We start from the raw sequence: 21,344 nt of genomic DNA, 5'->3' as shown, positions 1-21,344 counted from the left end.
CTAATTATAATATCACCATACACCGTGTCCTACACACACACACTGTGCCCCCTGTAGATAGTGCCTGCCATAGAGTCCCCTGTAGATAGTGCCTGCCATATAGCCCACCCTTGTATATAGTGCTCCACTAGATAGTCCACCCCTGTATATAGTGCTCCACAGATAGCCCACCCCTGTATATACTATATACAAGGGTGGGCTATCTGTGGTGCACTATATACAGGGGTGGACTATATGTACAAGGGGGCTATATACAGGGGTGGGCTTTCTGTGGAGCACTATAGGGGGAGCTATTTGTGGGATACTGTATACAGGGGTGGGCTATATCTACAGGGGGACTATATCTACAGGGGGACTATATCTACAGGGGTGGGCTATATCTACAGGGGTGGGCTATATCTACAGGGCTGGGCTATATCTACAGGGCTGGGCTATATCTACAGGGGTGGGCTATATCTACAGGGGTGGGCTATATCTACAGGGGTGGGCTATATCTACAGGGGTGGGCTATAGCTACAGGGGTGGGCTATAGCTACAGGGGTGGGCTATATCTACAGGGGTGGGCTATATCTACAGGGGGCTATATACTATATAGGCCCCTCTGCAGCTATAGCCCACCCCTGTATATGGTGCTCCATAGATAGCCCACCCCAGTATATAGCCCCCTGTAGATATAGTCCCCCTGTATATAACCCACCCCCTGTAGATATAGTCCAACTGTATATAGCCCACCCCCTGTAGATATGGTCCCCCTGTAGATAGCCCACCCCAGTATATAGCCCCCTGTAGATATAGTCCCCCTGTATATAGCCCACCCCCTGTAGATATAGTCCCCCTGTAGATATAGTCCCCCTGTATATAGCCCACCCCCTGTAGATATAGTCCACCTGTATATAGCCCACCCCCTGTAGATATAGTCCCCTTGTATATAGCCCACCCCCTATAGATATAGTCCCCCTGTAGATATAGCCCCCCCCCCTGTAGATATAGTCTGTCCCCCCGCAGATACAGACACACACTTCTATTACAATAAAAAAAAAAAAATATTCAAACTCACCTTATTCCCGCTCCCACGCCGTCCGGCAGCCATGGAGACCTGCTCTCTTCTGCACAGGTCTCCAGGGGGTTGAACACAGCGTCTATGAAAGGTGCTGATTGGCTGGGCAGGATGACTTTCCCTGCCAGTCAGTCAGCGCCTTTCATCGACGGAAGCGTCACTGGTACAAAAGGTACCAGTCGCTTCATTCGTGGAGAGGCGCTGAATGGCCGGGCACGGAACGTGCCCGGTCATTCATTGCTTCTAATTGTACCTGTGTCCTTGCGACACAGGTACAATTATAGTGCAGGAGGAGGTGGCGCTGGTGCCCCCCTCCGAGCTGCGCCCGGGGCACGTGCCCCGCCTGCCCCCCCCTAGCTACGCCCCTGCATACAGCATAACGCCACATAGCTTCCCCCATACAGCATAAAGCCCCCCTACAGCATAATGCCTCAATAGCCTCCCCATACAATATAATGACCCCATAGCTGCTTCATACAGTATAATGCCCCCCTAGCTGCCCTTATACAGTATAATACCCCCATAGCTGCCCCTAGGGCCAGTGCCCATATATAAAGTGCCAGTGACCTCTCAATAGTGCCACAGTGCCCATGTAGATAGTGCCCCTGTATAGTTCCACAGTTTCCATGTTGATAGTGCCACCACCCTGTAGAAAGGTAGACAGCGCCATTGCGACTACCTCTAGAAGCGGAATCCCCAGCCAGAGCATAGGCCGGGGATTCAGCTCCTAGAGGGAAGCCCTGATGTTACTGTCCATATATGGACAATAACGTCAGTGGATACTCCTTGAGCGAACCCCCGTTGCCGACTCTGGCCAGGGATTCCGCTCCAGGAGGAGCCACTAATGTCAATCGGCAACTGATCATTGGCAACGGGGATTCTGCTCAAGGAGTAGCCACTAATTCTGAAGCAGGAAACTATCAGCTCCCTGCTTTAGAATTAGTTCAGAGCGGAGGGAGCTCCTCCGCTCGCCGATGACTCCCCAGCATCGTTGCCAACCTCCACTTCAGAAATTTCTGGACTACTGAGCTAAACATCATGAACAGACCAAAAGTTTTACGGACACATTACAAAATCAAGAGTAAGGCCCCATGCTCACGACCGTAGATTTCGTCCGTAATTACGGACCCATTCCTTTCTATGGCCATAGAAACCTTCCGTAAAAAATAGGACATGTCCTATTTTTTTTACTTTATGGGCCACGGTCCTATACTTTATAATGGGAACATGGTCCGCAAATGCGGATGACTGTCCGCAGCCGTGCGTGGGCGTAATCACGGGAACGGTCGTGTGCATGGGGCCTCAGTGATAATAAAGAGCATAACTAACACCTTTTATAAGTGATCACAAGTACGGTCACAACTGAAGTTGAATTCAAAAACGATTAAAGTAAGGGCCTGTTCACATCAGTATTGGCTTTCCATTCCGGGGTCCGTCGGAGGTTTCAGTCGGGTGAACCCCGCAACGGAAAGTCAAACTGAAATTACAGCTTACGTTTCAGTTGACTGCGCTATTGATTCCGTTGGAAAAACAGAAACCTGCCATAATTGTGACGAACGGAAACCATTAGCAATGTTTCCATCACCATCGATATCAATGGGGACGGAAACGGAAACTATGTTTTAGTTTGACTTTCCATTGCGGGGTTCACCCAACGGAAACCTCAGACGGAACCCCGGAACGGAAAGCCAACGCTGATGTGAACAGGCCCTAAGGCTTCTTTCACACTAGCGTTTCTATACGTTTACCTCTCTTCCGTCAGAGGAAGAGAGGATCGATATGTTAAACGGAAAGCAACGGCTCAATTAGAATTACCATTGCTTTTAATGGTAATTCTTTTGTATCAGTTGCTTTCCGTTTGTCTCCGTTCTCTAAGTTTCCGTTTTTTTTAAAGGAAACAAAAGTGCAGTCTGACGAACTTTTATTTCCGTTGTTTTTGTATCTGAAATGTGTTCTACAATGCGCGTTTTGAACTTTCTAATCGTGCGCCCTACAGATGTAGCCGGCTTTATCTTGACTTTCAACGCATTAAATACACAGTGGCAGTGTTTTTTCAATGACTTTTTTATGACTTTTGTTGTGTGATATCACGCTGCAGCAAGTTATCCGAGTCACGATAAAGATGGCTACATCCGTACATACATCCGCAGCCTGCGGCTCATACAATGCACTGATGACGTTGAGTGCTGTGTCACATATAAAGGACCTGACGCTGCTCGGTGTCAGTGCATTGTATGGGCAGCAGGGAGCCTTAGGGGATCAAGGGGGAAGAAGAGAAGCAGAGAAAAGATTATACTTATTTTTTATTTTACATTATGTCCGATGGGTAGGGGGAATGGATGGAGCATGGTCGCGGTCGCTGCATAACGATTGTGGCGCACGAACGGCCGAAAGATGTGACACATTTAATAAATGTATTTCATCTTACTCCAACTTTCTTTATATTAAGACTGGCATATGAAATGCCATCTTAATAAATTCCCCCCAATGTTTTTATGGCCTTGAAGAAGTGAAGAAACCAAAGACGGGTGGATATCGGAGAAGACACTTCCTGAATAGGGAGGCGTTCTGCGATCTGCAGCTTCATACAAGATTCCCGAAGGGTCTTAATTGGAGGAATGATCTGTTATATGTTTACTTAAGTGGAATAACACGTAATACACAATGTATATATCAACGACATAGCATAACAGTCATTTTCCTCTCATAATATGCAGTTTGACGACTTTAAGATGGTGATTTGTTTTTAAAATATTGCATATTTAAATATTGTGCTGAACTCCTGTTAAATAAAGATTCAGCTTCTCCCCTACTTGAGTAGCTGTGCAGCACCTGCACAAACTTGAGAATTTGCCTCTCTGGTCATGTGATCACAGGTCCTGCACACATAACACAACAGCACTACACAAACTATCTATGCAGTTTGGTCACTAGATGGCAGCAAGCACTAAAATGATATACACATACATGTTTACATAGGCGGCATACATGTTTACATAGGCGGCATACATGTTTACATAGGCGGCATACATATTTACATAGGCGGCATACATGTTTACATAGGTGGCATACATATTTACATAGGCGGCATACATATTTACATAGGCGGCATACATGTTTACATAGCCGACATACATGTTTACATAGGCGGCATACATGTTTACATAGACGGCATACATGTTTACATAGGCGGCATACATGTTTACATAGGCGGCATACATGTTTACATAGGCGGCATACATATTTACATAGGCGGCATACATGTTTACATAGGCGGCATACATGTTTACATAGGCGGCATACATGTTTACATAGACGGCATACATGTTTACATAGGCGGTATACATGTTTACATAGGCGGCATACATGTTTACATAGGCGGCATACATGTTTACATAGGCGGCATACATATTTACATAGGCGGCATACATGTTTACATAGGCGGCATACATGTTTACATAGGCGGCATACATATTTACATAGGCGGCATACATGTTTACATAGGCGGCATACATGTTTACATAGGCGGCATACATGTTTACATAGACGGCATACATGTTAACATAGGCGGCATACATGTTTACATAGGCGCCATACATGTTTACATAGGTGTCATACATGTTTACATAGGCGCCATACATGTTTACATAGGTGGCATACATGTTTACATAGGCGGCATACATGTTTACATAGGCGGCATACATATTTACATAGGCGGCATACATGTTTACATAGGCAGCATACATGTTTACATAGGCGGCATACATGTTTACATAGGCGGCATACATATTTACATAGGCGGCATACATGTTTACATAGGCGGCATACATGTTTACATAGGCGGCATACATATTTACATAGGCGGCATACATGTTTACATAGGCAGCATACATGTTTACATAGGCAGCATACATGTTTACATAGGCGGCGCGCTTGGTGCTAAATTTCTAAATAAAAACACATCAAAAGAAACATAAACACATCAACTATCAATTATAATCCATGCCCACCTGTGGCGGCTCCTACGCATATCCTCACCATTGTGGTCGGACAGTCTGAAGGTGACAGTGGAGAGGATTATTTTCAGACACTTCTACACTGGTTTGGACTGGTTCACTGGTTTCCCAGTTTGATCGGCTGCTTGTCTCATTTGAATTAAGAACCTCCTGAGCTCAGGACAAGGGGCAAATAACAGAAATAGTCCCAGAAAAAGTCTCTCTCCACCTGCAGCAAAATAGACAAAGTGGTTCCCCCCCATTCCTCACACTGGCCCCAGATGAAACTGCTATGGCGAAACTCCACTGACTTTTGTACCTAGCGCAACAGCCCCAGATACCGAACCATACCACACCGCCACAGGAGAAGGAGCAACGGGGACCACAGGTGGTGGGACCTCACACTGCACCAAAGCCTCTCTAACACCAGCCAGTAATTGAGCCACTACCTGTCCCAAATCAGACACAGTCAAGCTGGGGGGCTCCTGACTATGGTATGAGCAGGGTTCAGGAAGCCTTGACCTCCTAGCTAGTCTTGACTTAGGGATTAGCGGCATATCCCTCAGCACCCCTGATGGTAAGTCTATAACTTAACCTTTACCTAACAATGTCCACCACCCCAGTCTCTTCTGTTCCATGGGAGGTTTCTGTCCTCCCTGAGGTCACCTCAGGAGCAGGACGTATGTTACGTCCATGGCCGGGGGTCGTCGTTCTGACTTACCTCTTGACGATCCCGGCCATGGATGCTTCTCTTCTCGGCGTGTACTCCCTCAAGGGTGACGCCGGCACTCTCTTCCGGGTCCTCGGATTGTGTACCGCAGGGCGCCCACGCGTGCACGGCCTTAAAGGGCCAGTATGCGTCAAGCTGCCTTACATCAATTATCAGCCCAAATGGCTGCTGGACTATAATAAGGGGACAAAAAATAGAAGAGAATATCCAGAATCCCAGAATATTGTGGTTGGGGGGCCACACGGTGCCGTCCTAGTAACTAAACCAAAAACAATGAACCAAAAAACTATCCAGGACAAAACAAGCACTCATCTGGGTAAGAGAATTCAGATATTGATATATAAAAAATAAATATATCTATAGATATTGTGATATAAAATTAGTTTAATTTGTAGAAAAAAGGGAAAAGTAGCAAACAAATTCCCACAAAATTCATATGCAATAATAGAATACAATTTAAAAACGACCTGGCCAGGGATAATTATGGGTATATATCGATATAAGCATAAATATGCTAAATGAGATACAAAAAGATATATCGGCAAGGTACATATAACAAGTTACAGCCTAGGAGGGACAGTCAATTCAAACCTGTCAGAACGGCAAAATTGTTAAGCACATCCAGGAACCAATATAAGTACGGTAAAGTAGAGTGAGCAAAGAGAATAGAAATGATCCACAATGATTCTCCGCATACTCATCTATTGTGTGCACATCAGTCCATAGATGGGCTTTATCATTCTTGAAGTTTCAGTGCAACTTAACAGCCACATGTATCTGACCTTAGAATCGTATTCTTGGTCACTTCGATTCCTTCAAGCAGGCGGATTCCTGATTATACACAGAGTGGATTTCTCCCTTGCTTCCTTCTCCGTAACAGGATGGGTTAATTCCTGGGTACAGGTGAATTTAAGGGCTGTTGTAGCGTGCATGCAAAGTTCTTGCTTTAAGTTTGAAACAGCCAATTGATATCCTCTAGATGTTATGTCCCATACCTCATAAGTAGTAGAGGTTAAGAATCTCAAGTCCAGGGACCCAATAAGGAGATACCAGCCAAGGTAGTAGGTAACAAACCAAGCGTGGTTTGAGGCATGGAGTTTACAGGTAACCACGCCTGAGGAAAACGGTGTGATGACGTCTCTCACCACCGTGCATACGTCTTACGCGTTTCGTCCCAGCTGGGACTTCATCAGAGACAGGAAATCATGTTCACGATAGTACCTGCTTATATAGCACAGGCATTTAAAGATACATTGTCAATTTCAATAACTCGATCGTTTACATGCAGCAGAATATTGGGAATAAACTGCAAGTACAGATTAAACAAATGTACAATACATCCTAAACCATTTTTAGAAAGGTAATCATAATAAAGAATAATATCATTAGAAAATATTACCAGGCTTGCCAAAAGCAGATACGACCAAAAATTAGGTCCTCATTAACCGCTTCCCTCTTTAGCCACTTTTGACCTTCCTGACAGAGCCTCATTTTTCAAATCTGACATGTGTCACTTTATGTGGTAATAACTCCGGAATGGTTTCACCTATCCAAGCGATTCTGAGATTGTTTTCTCGTGACACATTGGACTTTATGTTACTGGCAAAATTTGCTCGATATGTTCAGTATTTAATTGTGAAAAACACCAAAAATTAGTGAAAAAATGCAAAAATTAGCATTTTTCTCAATTTAAATGTATCTGCTTGTAAGACAGGCAGTTATACCACTCAAAATTGTTGCTAATTAACATCACCCATATGTCTACTTTAGATTGGCATCGTTTTTTGAACATCCTTTTATTTTTCTATGACCTCACAAGGCTTTGAACTTTAGCAGCAATTTCTCACATTTTCAAGAAAATTTCAAAAGGCTATTTTTACAGGGGCCAGTTCACTTGTGAAGTGGTTTTGAGGGCCTTATATATTAGAAACCCCCAAAAAGTCACCCCATTTTAAAAACGTCACCCCTCAAAGTATTCAAAACAGCATTTAGAAAATGTCTTAACCCTTTACACATTTCACAGGAATTAAAGCAAAGTAGAGGTGAAATTTACAAATTTCATATTTTTCTGCAGAAATAAATTTTTAATACAATTTTTTTTATAACACAGAAGGTTTTACCAGAGAAATGCAACTCAATATTTGTTGCCCAGTTTCTGCAGTTTTAGGAAATATCCCACATGGCTTACACCTTCTGTGAAAGGGGCAATACATGACAAAAAAAGGGCATTTAAAAAATACAAATCTGAGGGTACAGCTGCAGCCTTTGTAAAATATAAAGAGCTTAATAAAATCTGTAAAAATGTAATAAAATTAGCAAAAATACAAAATGAAAGGCAGGTGGCCAAGGATAGTAAAACAAATCCTAAAAAATTCTTCAAGCATATAAATGCAAAAAAGCCAAGGTCTGAACATGTAGGACCCCTAGAAAATGGTAATGGGGAGTTGATCACAGGGGATCAAGATAAGGCAGAGTTACTAAATGGGTTATTTAGCTCTGTATATACAACAGAAGAAAGAGCAGCTGATGTAGCCGGTGCCAGTGCTGTTAATATATAAGTTGATATACTGAATTGGATGAATGTAGAGATGGTCCAAGCTAAATTAAATAAAATAAATGTGCACAAGGCCCCGGGACCAGATGGGTTACACCCTAGAATTCTTAAAGAGCTTAGTTCAGTTATTTCTGTCCCCCTTTTCATAATATTCAGAGAATCTCTAGTGACTGGTATAGTGCCAAGGGACTGGCGCAGGGCAAATGTGGTGCCTATTTTCAAAAAGGGCTCTAGGTCTTCCCCGGGTAATTATAGACCAGTAAGCTTAACATCCATCGTGGGGAAAATGTTTGAGGGGCTATTGAGGGACTATATACAGGATTATGTGACAATAAATAGCATTATAAGTGACAGCCAGCACGGTTTTACTAAGGACAGAAGTTGTCAAACTAACCTAATCTGTTTTTATGAAGAGGTGAGCAGAAGTCTAGACAGAGGGGCCGCTGTGGATATAGTGTTTTTGGACTTTGCAAAGGCATTTGACACTGTCCCCCATAGACGCCTAATGGGTAAATTAAGGACTATAGGTTTAGAAAATATAGTTTGTAATTGGATTGAGAATTGGCTCAAGGACCGTATCCAGAGAGTTGTGGTCAATGATTCCTACTCTGAATGGTCCCCGGTTATAAGTGGTGTACCCCAGGGTTCAGTGCTGGGACCACTATTATTCAACTTATTTATTAATGATATAGAGGATGGGATTAATAGCACTATTTCTATTTTTGCAGATGACACCAAGCTATGTAATATAGTTCAGACTATGGAAGATGTTCATGAATTACAGGCAGATTTAAACAAACTAAGTGTTTGGGCGTCCACTTGGCAAATGAAGTTTAATGTAGATAAATGTAAAGTTATGCATCTGGGTACCAACAACCTGCATGCATCATATGTCCTAGGGGGCGCTACACTGGCGGATTCACTTGTTGAGAAGGATCTGGGTGTACTTGTAAATCATAAACTCAATAACAGCATGCAGTGTCAATCAGCTGCTTCAAAGGCCAGCAGGATATTGTTGTGTATTAAAAGAGGCATGAACTCGCGGGACAGGGATGTAATAATGCCACTTTACAAAGCATTAGTGAGGCCTCATCTAGAATATGCAGTTCAGTTCTGGGCTCCAGTTCATAGAAAGGATGCCCTGGAGTTGGAAAAAATACAAAGAAGAACAACGAAGCTAATAAGGGGCATGGAGAATTTAAGTTATGAGGAAAGATTGAAAGAATTAAACCTATTTAGCCTTGAAAAAAGACGACTAAGGGGGGACATGATTAACTTATATAAATATATTAATGGCACATACAAAAAATATGGTGATATCCTGTTCCTTGTAAAACCCGCTCAAAAAACAAGGGGGCACTCCCTCCGTCTGGAGAAAAAAAGGTTCAAGCTGCAGAGGCGACAAGGCTTCTTTACAGTAAGAACGGTGAATTTATGGAATAGCCTACCGCAGGAGCCGTCACAGCAGGGACAGTAGACACCGCAGGAGCCGTCACAGCAGGGACAGGAGACACCGCAGGAGCCGTCACAGCAGGGACAGTAGACACCGCAGGAGCCGTCACAGCAGGGACAGTAGATGGCTTTAAAAAAGGGTTAGATAATTTCCTAGAACAAAAAAATATTAGCTCCTATGTGTAGAAATTTTTCCTTCCCTTTTCCCTTCCCTTGGTTGAACTTGATGGACATGTGTCTTTTTTCAGCCGTACTAACTATGTAACTATGTAACTATGTGGCCGTAGCGTGCTACTGGAATGAAGCACCGGCCTCAGAAGCAAAGGAGCACCTAGTGGATTTTGGGGCCTTATTTTTGTTAGAATATATTTTAGGCACCATGTCAGGTTTGAAGTGCTCTTGCAGTGACAAAACAGTAAAAATCCCCCAAAAGTGACCCCATCTGGGAAACTAGACACCTCAAGGAAATTATCTAGGGGTGTAGTTGGCATTTTGACTGCACAGGTTTTTTACAGAAATTATTGGAAGCAGGCCGTGAAAATTAAAATCAACATTTCTTCAAAGAAAATGTAGGTTTAGCGATTTTTTTTTCTCATTTCCACAAGGACTAAAGGAGAAAAAGCACCACAACATTTGTAAAGCAATTTCTCCCGAGTAAAACAATACCTCACATGTGATAATAAACGGTTGTTTGGAGACACGGCGTGTCTGAGAAGGGAAAGAGCGCTATTTGGCTTTAAGAGTTCACATTTAGCAGGAATAGTTTGCGGAGGCCATGTAACATTTACAAAGCCCCTGAGGTGACAAAACAGTGGAAACCCCCAACAAGTGACCCCATTTTGGAAACTATACCCCTTGACGAAATTATCTAGGGGTATAGTGAGCATTTTGACCCCACCGGTTTTTTGCAGAAATTTTTGCAAGTAGGCTGTGAAAATGAAAATCTACATTTTTTCAAATAAAATGTAGGTTTAGCAATTTTTTTTTCATTTCCACAAAGACTAAAGGAGAAAAAGCACCATAAAATTTGTAAAGAAATTTCTCCCGAGTAAAACAATACCCCACATGTGGTAATAAACGGCTGTTTGGACACACGGCGAGGCTGAGAAGGGAAAGAGCGCCATTTGGCTTTTGGAACTCAAGTTTAGCAGGAATGGTTTGCGGAGGCCATGTCACATTTACAAAGCCCCTGAGGGGATAAAACAGTGGAAACCCCCCACAAGTGACCCCATTTTGGAAACTACACCCATTGAGGAAATTATCTAGGGGTATAGTGAGCGTTTTGACGCAACAGGTTTTTTGCATAAATTATTGGAAGTAGGCCCTGAAAATGACAATCTAAATTTTTTCAAAGAAAATGTAGGTTTAGCTAATTTTTTATAATTTCCACAAGGACTGAAGGAGAAAAAGCACCCCAAAATTTGTAAAGCAATTTCTCCCGAGTAAAATAATACCCCACATGTGGTAATAAACGGCTGTTTGGACACACGGCAGGGCTTAGAAGGGAAAGAGCACTATTTGGCTTTTTGAGATCACATTTAGCAGGAATGGTTTGCGGAGGCCAGGTCACATTTGCAAAGCCCCTGAGGGGACAAAACAATGAAAACACCCAAAAAGGGACTCCATTTAGGAAACTACACCTCTTGAGGAATTTATCTAGGGGTGTAGTGAGCATTTTGACCCCACAGATGTTTCATAGAATTTATTAGAATTAGGCAGTGAAAATAAAAACAGTCCTTTTTCTTCAATAAGACGTAGCTTTAGCGCAAATGTTTTCATTTTCTCAACAAATAAAGGAAAAAAAGAACACAACATTTGTAAAGCAATTTCTCCCGAGTACGGCAATACCACATATGTGGTCATAAACTGCTGTTTGGGCAAACGGCAGGGCTCAGAAGGGAAGGACCGCCATTTGGTGTGCAGATGTTGCTGGATTGGTTTCTGGGCGCCTGTGGGCCCAAAACAGTGGAAACCCCCCAGAAGTGACCCCATTTTGGAAACTACACCCCTCAATGCATTTACCAAGGGGTGTAGTAAGCATTTTAACCCTGCAGGTGTTTTGTAGAAATTAGTGTTCACTCGATGTTGCAGAGTGAAAATGGGATTTTTTTCCATAGATATGCCAATATGTGGTGCCCGGCTTGTGCCACCATAACAAGACAGCTCTCTAATTATTGTGCGGTGTTTCCCGGTTTTAGAAACACCCTACATGTGGCCCTAATCTTTTGTCTGGACATATGACAGGGCTCAGAAGTGAAGAGTACCATGCGGAGTGGAGGCCTAATTTGGCGATTTACAAAGTATTGGTTCACAACTGCAGAGGCTCAGATGTGAAATAATAAAAAGAAACCCCTGATAAGTGACCCCCACTATGGAAACTGCACCCCTCAAGGCATTTATTAAGGGGTGTAGTGAGCATTTTCACCCCACGTGTCTTTTCCATAAATGAATGCGCTGTGGATGGTGCAAATTAAAAATTTATATTTTTCCCTAGATATGCCATTCAGTGGCAAATATGTCATGCCCAGCTTATGACGCTGGAGTCACACACCCCAAAAATTGTTAAAAGGGTTCTCCCGGGTATGACGATGCCATATATGTTGACGGAAACTGCTGTTTGGGGACGCTGTAGGGTTCAGAGCCGAGGGAGCACCATTTGGCTTTTGGAGAGCGGATTTTGCTTGGTACAGTTAGCATTTTGACCACATAGGTTTCTTGCAGAATTTACTGGAATTAGGCTGTGAAAATGAATATTAAATTTTTTGTCTAGTAAGATGTTTAAGTTTTTTAATTTTCACAAGGGATAAAGAAGAAAAAGCCACCCAAGATTTGTAAAGCATTTCTCCCGAGTACTGCAATACCCAATGGTTTTTTATTAGAAATCAATTAACCCTTCCAGGACTGATACTTTTTTTGCTTTTTCATTTTCGTTTTTTCACTCCCCGCTTTCCAAGAGCCATAACCTTTTTATTTTTCTGTAAATAGAGTGGTGTGAGAGCTTATTTTTTGCGGGAGAAGTTGTAGTTTCTAATGGTAGCATTTAAAGAAACATATGAATTACCGCAAAACTAAAAATAAAAGTCTTTGCGGCTAAAATTAGAAATAACTGCGATTCCTCCACTATTTTATGGGTTTCATTTTTATGACTTTCACCATGCAGTAAAAAGACAAATTAACTTTATTCCTTCGTCTCAATACGATTATGGTAACACCATATTTATACAGGTTTTTTATATCTTACTACTTTTACGAAGAAAAATATAGTTGTTTTGTTTCAACACATTCTGAGAGCCATAACATCTTTCATTTTTGGTCGATTGAGCGGTGTGAGGGCTTATTTTTGGCGGGACGAGCTGTAGTTTTTACTTTCAATAAATTTTTATTTGAATTTTCCAACACAAACACAAGAAAACATAAATGTGAAGATCTCTAAACATTTCGAGATCTGTCAATGATCCATACATTGGAAACACGCAACTAAAAGTTAACAGTGCCTCCACTAGAACTTGCCCCTGATTAGATCCAACCTTTTGCTTTACTTGAAATATTTGGATTGTAACCACCTGTCCCATAACCGTTTAGTGCGTTGCTGTAAATGAGCTTGTGATAATAATGCCATTTCATAATGACATTGCATATTCACCCTTCGAATAACTTCAGCAATATTAGGAGAATCTGGAGACTTCCATGTCCGAGCTATAGTTAGTCTAGTTGCAATTAAGATATGGTGTATAACCACTCTCTTGTCCGGTGGGATGTCATCTAATGAGATATCTAAAATAGCTAAACAGGGGTTAATCTCAACCTGAGAATCTGATATTTCTGAAATTAGGTTAAATGTATCCGACCATATGGAAGCTATGTTAGGGCACGACCACCACATATGTATCAGAGAACCCATGAGTCCGCATCCTCTCCAACACAATCTAGAGGACCCTTGAGTAATGTGTGCTACCCTAGATGGAGTAAGATACCATCTAAGATGGATTTTCTTCATTAATTCCGTGTGGTTCACACATTTGGACAATTTAGACGACCATCTTGACACTTTAATCCACTGCTCAGTAGAGTAGGAAGTCCCCAGTTCCCCCTCCCATTTTGTCATATATACTGCCTTCCCTCCTTTCCCCATCTGAAGAATAAGATCATAACTACATGTCATACCTTTTACCAGTCCTGACTCAGCCCACATGAACCTGTGAAAGGCACTAAAGCTGTCTGGGGTCGGTGGGATTTTTACGGACTGCATGAGGTGTCAAATTTGAAGATATTGAAAAAAGAATCTGGAGGAGATATTATAGGTATTTGTAATATTCTCAAAAGATTTAAACGTACCACCTTCATAAAAGTCCGAGATCCACTCAATCCAAGCTTCCAACCATGGGGTGATCAAAATATGAGGAAGAAAGATTGCAATAATTTGGGTTGGGATTTTAGTCTTTGGCACATGAATCCAGTTTTCTTTACATACATATTTACTCCACACCTGTAGAGAATATTCCATCGACCGCAAAGGCATAGGTGGTACTTTAGCCCCCAAATATGCAGCTACCATAAGATGCTTCATTATTAACGTAGGAAACATTGCGTCCTCTATTTGAGACCATAATGGTTTGTCAACGGAAAACCCACTTGGTTTCATCTGATCCATTATAGCCGCTACATTGTACGCTTTTAAGCTTGGAACTCCCAGTCCTCCATATTTCCCTCTTTGGAACAGTAGATGTTTAGCTACTCTTGCTCTCTTATTGTTCCAAATGAATCTCATAAGCACTGTTTGTAGTCTGGACAATAATGAGGGCGATATTAAATAGGGTAATGTCCTGCAATAGTATAAGTATTTGGGCAGAAGTAACATTTTGACTATATTAATCCTGGCCATCCAAGACAATTGAAACTTGTCCAATCTATTGCAATCCTTCGTTATTTGAGATATGAGCGTCATGTAATTTTTATTCATAACCATAGATGGATGAGGAGCCAACATTATACCCAGATATGTTAGCCCCTCAATTGCCCATATAAAATTAAAGCTAGAGAGAAGTGGTTTCATTATTGGAGGAATATGAATGGGCATTATCAGGGATTTTGCTACGTTCAGCTTGTAATATGACATTTCAGAGTAACAAGCTATAATCCTAGTTATTTCAACTAAGGAAGACATGGGTGACTGACAAATTAGTACCACATCATCCGCATAAAGACCAATTTTATGTTCTCTTCCCCTTACGTTAATTCCTGAAATATGTGGTGATGTTCTAATCATTTCCGCAAATGGTTCCATACACAAATCAAAAATTAGGGTGGAGAGAGGGCAGCCATGGCGAGTTCCATTGCTTATAAAAAATGTTTTGGACAAAAACCCAGATGTATATACCAGAGCTGAAGGGGTTGAATACAGGGAAAGGACCGCTTTTTTAATAAAGGAGTGAAAGCCGAATTTATCTAATACCGCTTCTAAAAAACGCCAATGTACCCGGTCGAAAGCTTTTTCCGCGTCCAAAGAGAGGACTACTGTGGGTTCTAACGAGTCATATGCAATCTGAATCAAATCTAACATTCTTCTGGTGCCATCTCTGGCCTGACGACCTTTCACAAATCCCACTTGATCCAGTGAAATCAAGGAAGGTAGGCACTCATTTATTCGCATTGCTAATCATTTTGAGAAGATTTTAATATCACTATTTAGTAGCGAGATCGGACGAAAATTCTCTGGTCTATCAGCCGATTTACCAGGTTTAGGGAGAGTTATCAGGATCGCCTGTAACATTTCCGATGGAGGAGATTGTTTGGCTACTAGCTCATTATATGTATTCGTCATAAATGGAATAAGTACTTCTTCAAATATTTTAAAATACTCATTTGGGAGCCCGTCTGGTCCCGGAGCTTTGTTTAGTTTTAAACCCTTCATTGTTTTTCGTAATTCGATCTCTGAAATTGGAGCATTTAAGCTAGTTAATTGAGACTCAGATAGTTGTGGGAGCTTTATTTCAGATAAAAACTCTTTCATTCGATCTGAAGAAGCGTGGGTTAGAGAGGAGTCTCCCTTCAGGTTGTATAATTGGCTATAATAATCTGCAAAGGAATCTGCAATCTTTTGGGGTTCATACACCTTTGGTCGAGATAAATATTGTATTTTAGACCTAGCTGTTTGAACTTTCACCCTTTTCGCTAAGAGTTTGCCTGGCCTATCAGCTTGTATGTAAAAGTTCAATTTAAGACGTTTCAAATTTTTATCATATTTGACTAAGTTCAAAACCTGTAGTTTATCCCGCAGCTCTCTGAGAATCTCCCCTGTAGCCCACGTAGGAGTTGATTTCATTAAGGATTCCTTAACTTTAATTGCCAACAATAACTCATCCATTTCTTTGTTCCTAATTCGCTTTGCCCTAGCCGCCTGTTGAATGAAAAGACCCCTCACGAAAGCTTTGTGGGAGCACCACACCATTTCTGGAGTAGCCGATGGGGAATTTATTTAAAATAATTCCTCTAAAGCTGCTCGTATGGAGTCTTGAATGGGCTGAGACTTCAAAAGAAACGTATTTAATTTCCAAGGGGCTCTTGGAGGTAAACTATATTTTGCCTTCAAAATTAAGGATATGGGGGCGTGATCCAACCATGTACTAACCCCAATTTCCGAACTCTCAGAATTTAAGAGGATCTCTCTGTCAACCCAAAAAAAAATCTATCCTGGAATATGCTATATGAGGTGCAGAGAAAAATGTGAAATCTCTTTCAGATGCGTGTTGATAACGCCATACATCATGTAAATATTCCCCTGCTATCAAAGATTCTATGTCTAAACCTCTGCCCCTTCCTGGATTAGATCTATCCAATCTGTTATACATAACCGTATTAAAGTCTCCACAAATCAGCAAGCCCCCTTGCTGCATCTTTTTAGCTTTAGTAAGAATTTTAGTGATAAACGGAATTTGCCGTTTATTAGGTGCATATAGAGAGACAATAGTGTACAGAACTGAATCCAATTTGCAGACCAGAATTATATATCTACCATGAGGGTCTATTAAAGACAGAATTTTTTCGAACAATACTGAGTTATTGAGTGCAATAGTAACTCCTGCTTTTTTTCACATTGGTAGTAGCTGAAATAATATTTGAAAATTTTGGATGTTTAAGAAGATGGGCATCTTTTGTACGTAAATGTGATTCTTGAATGCATAATACATCACACCCAGATTTGTTAGCTTCCTTCCACAACATAGACCGTTTATAAGGTGAATTCAAACCGTTTACATTGAGCGATACAAATTTAAGACCCATCTTGACTTCGTAGAATCATCTTTCGTGTAGCATTATTCCTAACAGGGGGGAGGTCATAAATTAACCTTAAAACAAAGCGAACTTTATCATAACAGCAAACCGCTTTCCAAATCAACGGATTGCTTGAATAACCCAACAACATGCTATTTCCCTCTTTCAGGGAAGAAAAGGAGGCAACGTCAGTAGGACCTGCCTTTCCCAAAGTATCCATGAACTACCTCCCCAATCTACCTCCCAGAATGACTAAGACATTTGAAGCATTTATATATGTAGCACAATATTCTTATACATATATATCAGTCTCCCGTTTTCTTCCTGGATCTGCTTATTTTTTCTGACCACAATGGGGTGATCACCTCTGGACGTATCTCTTCCCGGCGTCGAGGGCTTTGAGACGGTGAGGTAATAAGTCCCCATTCCTGAAGCAATTCCTTCGCTGCTTCAGGGGAATTGCACACGTGTACACTACCGTTCCTGGAGACAATAAGCTTCACCGGAAATCCCCATTTGTAAAGTACTCCTTTATCTCTCAAGATATTTGTTAGAGGCATATACTCTCTGCGTCGTAACATAGTAGCTGCTGACAAGTCTGGGTAAATCGCAATATCTTTAAAGCGTTCCGGTAATTCTGGAGAGCTTTTCAAAGCCCGGAGGAACTCCTCTTTAATATGATAAAAGTGGATCCTAGCAATAGAGTCTCTCGGGAGATGTGGCGCAATATGCCGCGGTTTAGGAATTCTATGGATCCTGTCTATAATCATATCCAAGGTGGATTTTTGAGGTAGTACCGCATTCAGGAGTTCTGTTAGATATGGAGAAAGTTGGTCCGGTGTCACTGATTCCGGGATACCCCTGATTCTTACATTGTTCCTGCGCGATCTGTCCTCAAGGTCTAACACTTTGTTTGATAACCTCTGAACCTCCTCCTCTAGCGTTGAGTTTGCATCAATTAACAAATTATGCGATTTAGCAAAGGTTTCAAATTTATGTTCAATATGATCCGTGCGCGACGCTATAGCCAGAATATCAGTTTTCAGCTCCCCAACAATGCTTTTGAAATCGGACTGTAGAGAGTCTCTCAAGGAATTCAGTAATTTTTTGATTGTAGTTTCCGAAACTGGGTGTAGATCGGAATCATCCCCCATATCATTGTTTAATGAATCTGCTCAGGAGGAAGATGCAGGAGACGAAGGAGGGAGTGACAGACGTCTCTTTGCTCCAGCCTGTCTAGAGGGAGAGGTGGCGAAAAACTCTGTGAGTTTAGTAAGTTCAGATTTTTGGTCTTTCTTCTTTGTAGTGCCCCCCATTGTGAAGTATGATGCACAAGGTAAGCAAATAAATAATAATAAAATTCCAAGGTAGGTATCTGTGATTTTATTTATCTCTGCCAGCTACTGTAGTTATGGCCTTGTACCGTGCTATGTACCGTCTTGTAGCCAGAGGGGAGGGAAAGGGGAAATGGCGACTGTTCCTGCCAATTGTAGGCTCTCCTCTTTTCCTTCTATACTCTCTGTATTGCGGTGGAAATGAATCAATATGGAGGAGAGCTTATGGAAGTCTGTGATTGTGCTCAACCTCCCTTTAAGTGTGTGCAAAGCCCTGTCACATACCTCCAGAGACCAGGACTAGCAAGATGGCGATTCCTCCCCTCTAGGCCACTCCTCGCCGTTCCACCTCTCTCCTTTAATGCCACTGACCCTCCGTAAGCTGCGATGACTCCCCTCCTCACCTTAGTCCACAGATCCCTCGCTGCTCTCCCGGAATCCGGCAGACTGCGACTGCTGAGCTGCTGCTGAGCCGCTGCGGTGTTGTTACACGAAGTGATTGTAGAGGCGCCTGAGCCCGGGAAGCCGTGCCTCGTGTCTCTCCTCCTCCACGATGTTCCAATTTCAGAGCCGAACCTATTCCATTTCTTAGCCGACCTCCTTTCTTCACGTCGCCCACCAAGCACAGGGCAAGTTCAGCTACCGGGAGAACTTCTATTTTTTTGGTCGGGTAGGTTTATTTAAGCCGGTTTGAGCTTCTTAGCCTCGGAGCTCCCGGTCACACGTCCGTCCTCATGCAGGTCCACGCCACGCCCCGGGACGAGCTGTGTCTGCACTAACAGAAGCTGGGCATTTTGAAGAGAAGTGGATGATACTTCTCGTCAGAACGCCCAGCTAGTAAAAGTAGTAAAAACGCCCCGATGTACGCACATAATACACGCCCACTTGCACTTTTACTTTAAACACGCCCACTAGGAATTTTGCAAGCCTCATTTGCATAAATACAAAAATGGTCATAACTTGGCCAAAAATGCTCGTTTTTTTAAAATAAAAACGTTACTGTAATCTACATTGCAGCGCCGATCACATGCAATAGCAGATAGGGGTTGCAAAATCTGGTGACAGAGCCTCTTTAATACTTGGTGGCAAAACCCTTGTTGGCAAGCACAGCAGTCAGACGTTTTTTGTAGTTGATGATGAGGTTTGCACACATGTTAGATGGAATTTTGGCCCACTCCTCTTTGCAGATCATCTGTAAATCATTAAGATTTCGAGGCTGTAGTTTGGCAACTCGGATCTTCAGCTCCCTCCATAAATTTTCGATGGGATTAAGGTCTGGAGACTGGCTAGGCCACTCCATGACCTTAATGTGCTTCTTTTTGAGCCACTCCTTTGTTGCCTTGGCTTTATGTTTCAGGTCATTGTCGTGCTGGAAGACCCAGCCACGAGCCATTTTTAATGTCCTGGTGGAGGGAAGGAGGTTGTCACTCAGGATTTGACGGTACATGGCTCCATCCATTCTCCCATTGACGCGGTGAAGTAGTCCTGTGCCCTTAGCAGAGAAACACCCCCAAAACATAATGTTTCCACCTCCATGCTTGACAGTGTGGACGTTGTTCTTTGGGTCATAGGCAGCATTTCTCTTCCTCCAAACACAGCGAGTTGAGTTAATGCCAAAGAGCTCAATTTTAGTCTCATCTGACCACAGCACCTTCTTCCAATCACTCTCAGAATCATCCAGATGTTCATTTGCAAACTTCAGACGGGCCTGTACATGTGCCTTCTTGAGCAGGGGGACCTTGCGGGCACTGCAGGATTTTAATCCATTACGGCGTAATGTGTTACCAATGGTTTTCTTGGTGACTGTGGTCCCAGCTGCCTTGAGATCATTAACAAGTTCCCCCCGTGTAGTTTTCGGCTGAGCTCTCACCTTCCTCAGGATCAAGGATACCCCACGAGGTGAGATTTTGCATGGAGCCCCAGATCGATGTCGATTGACAGTCATTTTGTATGTCTTCCATTTTCTTACTATTGCACCAACAGTTGTCTCCTTCTCACCCAGCGTCTTACTTATGGTTTTGTAGCCCATTCCAGCCTTGTGCAGGTCTATGATCTTGTCCCTGACATCCTTAGAAAGCGCTTTGGTCTTGCCCATGTTGTAGAGGTTAGAGTCAGACTGATTCATTGAGTCTGTGGACAGGAGTCTTTTATACAGGTGACCATGTAAGAGCTGTCTTTAATGGAGGCACCAAGTTGATTTGGAGCGTGTAACTGCTCTGGAGGAGGCTGAACTCTTAATGGTTGGTCGGGGGTCACATACTTATTTCTCTGTGCACAATGCAAATAAATATATATAATTTTGACTATGTGATTTTCTGTTTTTTTTTTTTTTTTATATAATCTATCTCTCACTGGTAAAATTAACCTAGCCTAAAACTTCTAGACTGTTCATGACTTTGACAGTGGGCAAACTTACAAAATCAGCAAGGGATCAAATACTTATTTCCTTCACTGTATATCTATATGGGCACTGGCGCTTTATATGTATGCACTGGTACTAGGGGTAGCTAGGGGGGCATTAAACTGTATGGGGGCAGCTTTGTCATTATACTGTGTGGGGGGTCCTATGGGAACATAATACTGAGTGGGCTGAACCGGGTATGTGTGGGCGGAGATTACTTAGATTAGATACTTGAAAGTTGGTAGGTATGTTTACTGGTGTGTGCAGCATAAGGCAATGAGGTTGCTTTACCACATGCCAATGCTGCAATTTTGGGAATTGCTCCCTCTAGTGACCAGCACATGGAAATGTTATAAATTAGAATCTAATTTATAATATTTCCTGACTTGTGAAAAAAAAAATAAAAAAAAAAAATGTGTAATCATTTATATACTAACTGTTTAACTGAAAAATAAAAAATAATAATTGGTTATGGCGCCGGGGGCTGGAAGTGGGGCATGCCTCACTTCCGGTTTTCGGCAGGGAATGTGTGCCGCTGCTCATTGGAGG

General features: G+C 42.3%; 1 protein-coding gene across 1 annotated transcript in view; it reads right to left on the bottom strand.

Annotated features, from left to right (window-relative positions):
• Positions 1–18,215: 18,215 nt before the first annotated feature.
• The window catches only part of LOC142698001 (uncharacterized), a 33,059-nt gene continuing 29,930 nt past the window's right edge, over positions 18,216–21,344 (bottom strand). The window contains exon 3 of the mRNA XM_075847750.1: positions 18,216–18,296. Within this exon, the coding sequence (XP_075703865.1) occupies positions 18,216–18,296 (81 nt within the window). The remainder of the gene's footprint in view (positions 18,297–21,344) is intronic.

This window comes from Rhinoderma darwinii (assembly GCF_050947455.1).
Source record: "Rhinoderma darwinii isolate aRhiDar2 chromosome 11 unlocalized genomic scaffold, aRhiDar2.hap1 SUPER_11_unloc_13, whole genome shotgun sequence".
In the NCBI taxonomy this organism is placed as follows: domain Eukaryota; kingdom Metazoa; phylum Chordata; class Amphibia; order Anura; family Rhinodermatidae; genus Rhinoderma; species Rhinoderma darwinii.
The sequence above is the reverse complement of the archived record's forward strand: the minus strand, read 5'-3'. Positions and strand labels throughout refer to the sequence as shown.